The sequence below is a fragment of the Ceratina calcarata genome, unplaced genomic scaffold (genome assembly GCF_001652005.2).
Source record: "Ceratina calcarata isolate Rehan_Ccalc_2016 unplaced genomic scaffold, ASM165200v1 scaffold493.2, whole genome shotgun sequence".
NCBI classification, from domain to species: domain Eukaryota; kingdom Metazoa; phylum Arthropoda; class Insecta; order Hymenoptera; family Apidae; genus Ceratina; species Ceratina calcarata.
The window spans coordinates 485,185-489,238 of record NW_017173655.1 but is presented as its reverse complement, the minus strand read 5'-3'; the positions used below and the strand labels follow the sequence as shown (position 1 = coordinate 489,238).

The following is a 4,054-nucleotide window of genomic DNA, read 5'->3' as shown; positions in this document are numbered from 1 at the left end:
GCTCAGCTGCAAAGTTAGGCAAATAAACTTCTGTGAATATATCTAATATGTAGACTTCGTAAAACTACGTAACTTTATTACACGCGATCAAAGTGTTAACAATTTTCAGTGCGTTTGCCCGATTTCAATGAAACGATTTCATAACGCACGGCGCAACTGCAAAACCGATGACGCACGAATGCGGAGTGACATCGTCGAAAATGTAATTTTCCCCGTGTGCATTTAAAAAGTGATTTTCTACCAAACGCGTCGCAACAAATAAATAGATGAAAATATTATACATAAATGATTATTAGTTTACCAATTGAAGTAGATACTTCTAGACACGAACTGTCAATTAAAATAGGAACCAATTCGACCGAAAACCAAGCCACCGTATGAATAATAAACGAAATCGATGAATCGCTTGAGTCACTGTAGAGACATCGCATTTCATGTCTACAAAATTATTCAACGAACGTTCAGTTATGTTGCTAGATTCGTAGGAAGTATCGAGTACGAATGACAGTGCATCGACCTAAATTAAACAGTACAGACGTATCGAAACTGTTTTGTTTCTATGTCGCGTAAAAGGCGGAATAAAACGTAACGAGAGGAAGACCTGTTACCTAACAGGTACGCGTCAAGTATTTACTGCGGTTTTAATCGGTAGAATACCTGTGCCGTAAATACCACCATTATACAAGTGAAGTCGTGGCCGTAATAAATGAAAAGAGAAGGTAAAATCAATCGACTAGCCGATCTTCTCTACCAATATCGTGCCACCGAGTTCACGAAGGTTCTCGTATTACCGAGCAACGGAATCGCGAACATTGATTCAAGCCAGAAACTAAATACGTACGATTATTCCCGGCTGGGGAGAATTGTGGGTCGCGTGTGGATAACAATACGACAGTAACAGGCGCAATTTGCGCGGTATGCATGCGGAGGAATCGGGGAAAAGGTATATGTAATGTACGTACACGTCCGACTGAGAGTAGCAGTGAAACGGCTCGATTCGTCTTGAATTCGATTTCACGGTCCGTCCCGGTGGGATTTCCGTCTCGAGTCTGGCGCGATCCGAATGCCGACGAGGCGGCCGGAGCTCCTTCAGGGTAGAACAAAGGAGCGGAAGGTACGTGGACAGAAAAACGATAGGGAGGATCGTGCGTTTTTTCGGAAGCCACGATCCCGTTCTCGTTAACCTACTTACTTTTATTCACAGCGTTTATTCATCCGCTTCATGCAACGCGTTTATACGTGTAAGTAGTAACGTATATGGGCGTTTGCGTACGTGTGCACTCATAGGTATATCTGTACGCGAACGTACAAGCGTAAGTATGTTCCATATATCGCCGGTGGCGCATTCGCATGTTCTATAGGGAACGGTACACCGAAACGCATTTTTTATTACGTTTCTCGTGTGCTTAAACGGTGGATGAGGATAGATCGTCGCGAAGATCCCACGAGTTGATTCTGGTCGTCATTTCCATCGAGCCGCGGTCTCCGTTCGACGATTACTTCTTGGCACGACGAACGCGAAACCAGGATCCCGGAACGTACGATCGAACGACCGTGAGGCCGCGGCCGTGTAATCGTTTCCAGGAAAATCGATCCTCGGCAATTAACATGGGCGAGGTTGAGGCCGCGTCGTAAACCAGTGAGAAACGGGACATACCCCTGGTACGGGTTCATCTTCGCAGCGGACAAAGAGGAGATTCTTCGTTCGTCCGAACGAACGAAGGGGTCCCGCATATTCTGTCCTGCGGAACGAGGAATCGATTCGCGAAGAATAAGTTCCGCGGGGACAGCGGAAAAAGGGAGGAAGAAGAGGGTATCGACGATGTTTATCGATAGGGTAGCTCGACCCAGGAACGCGGGCCGTGTTCGTTCCTAGGCCGATCTTGCCGTGCGCCGCGGGTGCCGTCGTCTTGTATTATCGATTGACGGAGGTTATGTGGAGTCGAGCCGGGGCACGACGATCCCGGAGAACAGAGAACGAGAGATCCCGTTCTAATCGTATAGGTACGCGAAATGCCGAGGGACGAATAAAATCTTTTTATGCCGCGCGCCCGTTCGCGCTTCCTCCTTTCCGTCTTTTATCCTTTATCGTCATCCCCCTCCTCCCACCATTTCGTGTGACGTTCTTCTCTTCCTCTGTCCCTCTCCCTCTACTCCTCTCTCTCTCTCGCTCGCTCTCTCGTTTCTCTTCGTTGCACTCGTGCGACACAGCGTTCACGCTGCTCCCTTTCGCTCCTTGTCCATCCGCGTACTTTTTTTCTATTTCCTCCCTTTATACGTGATTTTCGTTGCTGGTCCCGTGCTTAGAGTACGAACGCGTCGCGAGAAAAGGGTGGTCGGAGGCGGTGGCGAAAGGGACAGTCCACCGAGTGAAGCAGATATAAAAGAATCGACACTCACCGTTTGGGATATGAGGGTGTTAAACTGTCTGACGAGACGCACTGGAAGCCTGGTTGGCAGCGAGGACGAACATGCTCGCGACGTCAAAAACGGCAGTATTGGCAGTGGCGGGATTGGCGGTGACAGTCACGGCAGCGTTGACGGTGGTAGTGACGGCAGCGATAGTAACGGCAGCGCTGGCGGTGACGACGACGACGACGCTGGTGACGGCGGCGGCGGCGGCGGCGAAGGCGAAGGCAACGGCTACGACGTCGATTACGTTGGGATACGCGGACACGGCACTGACGGCGGCAGCGTTAGCAACCAAATCACTTTTATTCGAACGATCTGGGGACACCATCTCCTTGCTCGTCCGATCGCGTGCACAACCGACGACGATGCCGACGCCCGCACTGGCCACGACGCACTGTGGTCGCGCTACCACGAGCACCATCGTCGTGGTCTCATCGTCGTCGCCGTGTCTGCGCTGACACCACGGTGGGGAATTAAACGGGTGACGAGGAAGGCGGGATGCGCCCGTTCCGATCCAATCCAGTCCGGTGCTGTACGATCTGATTCGATTCGGGACCAAACGGTGACTTTCGAAGAAGGCGGTGGTCGTCCCCCGATCGACTGCACGACACCGATGCTCGATGGCAGGAGACGCCCCAACACGGGGCACCTAGTTCGACGTATGCCGAGCGACGGCTCACCCCCGCGATCCGTCTGCGCTCGGCTCGGCTCGCGCAGTACCGTAACCACCACGGGTACTCGCCCACGCAGGATCCCGAACGACACCCCCTTCTCTGCTCCGCTCTCTGCCTCGCCCACCCCTTCGCTCCGCTTCCCGTACCGCCGTGTGCACTTCCGTTTACCGATACACCCTCTTCCCACTTTGTTCGATTCCTGAACCACCACTTAACCGCGAAATTTTAAAGAACGCGTTTAATTTCCGCGTGTATCATCACTTCATCGTCGTCCAATTTGGTCCGTTCCGACGTCGACCGTTCCCGATCGGGCGACGCGTCTGACCAGCGATCGGTTTCGACTACTGATCTATGTCCTTTTCCCGTACAAACGAGGACGATCACGACTGTATCTGTCCGAAACACCACACCGACGTACACCAATCAATCCCTTTATTCGTACCGTCTTCGTTCGACCCTCGTTCTTCAAGTACACTTTTCTACTTTCGTCGTTGCTGAAGACTTCCGTCGCTCCTTCGAACGCGACGTAGTGGACAGGCAGCGGAAGGAAGGCGGAAAGGAAAGAAAAGGAGAAAGCCGGAGATTTTTACGAGCCGCATGCGAGGTTCAGAGAAGCCAGCCAAGCGAGAGCTGCAGGACAAGCAGTGGGAGTAAACGTATGGAATTGTTTTAGTCGCGGGCACCAAGAGCCCTTTGGGGTGACCTGAAGCCGTCGGGCACTCAGCGGCAAAGCGGGGGGTTAAGGAAGCCCTTGAAATCAATAGCCAGCCGCTATACTGCCGCCGCCACCCTGATCAGGCTGCTCTGCGCTGTATCTGCCACTGCCACCGCCGCCGCTACCGTTCTCTCTCTCTCTCTTTCTCTGTCCCTCTCTGTCTCTTCTAGCTTCGCCTTTGCCATCCTCCACCACCACCTTCCCCGATTCTAATTTATCTGCACACTGCACACGTTCAGACCGACCAGGTTCT

The 4,054-nt window shown here is 52.1% G+C and overlaps 1 protein-coding gene across 1 annotated transcript in view; it reads right to left on the bottom strand.

Moving 5' to 3' along the window:
• Positions 1-3,842, bottom strand: part of LOC108628021 (uncharacterized) — a 13,569-nt gene extending 9,727 nt beyond the window's left edge. Inside the window, exon 1 of the mRNA XM_018029660.2 lies at positions 2,401-3,842. Within this exon, the coding sequence (XP_017885149.1) occupies positions 2,420-2,833 (414 nt within the window). The 5' untranslated portion in view covers positions 2,834-3,842 and the 3' untranslated portion in view covers positions 2,401-2,419. The remainder of the gene's footprint in view (positions 1-2,400) is intronic.
• Positions 3,843-4,054: the final 212 nt, after the last annotated feature.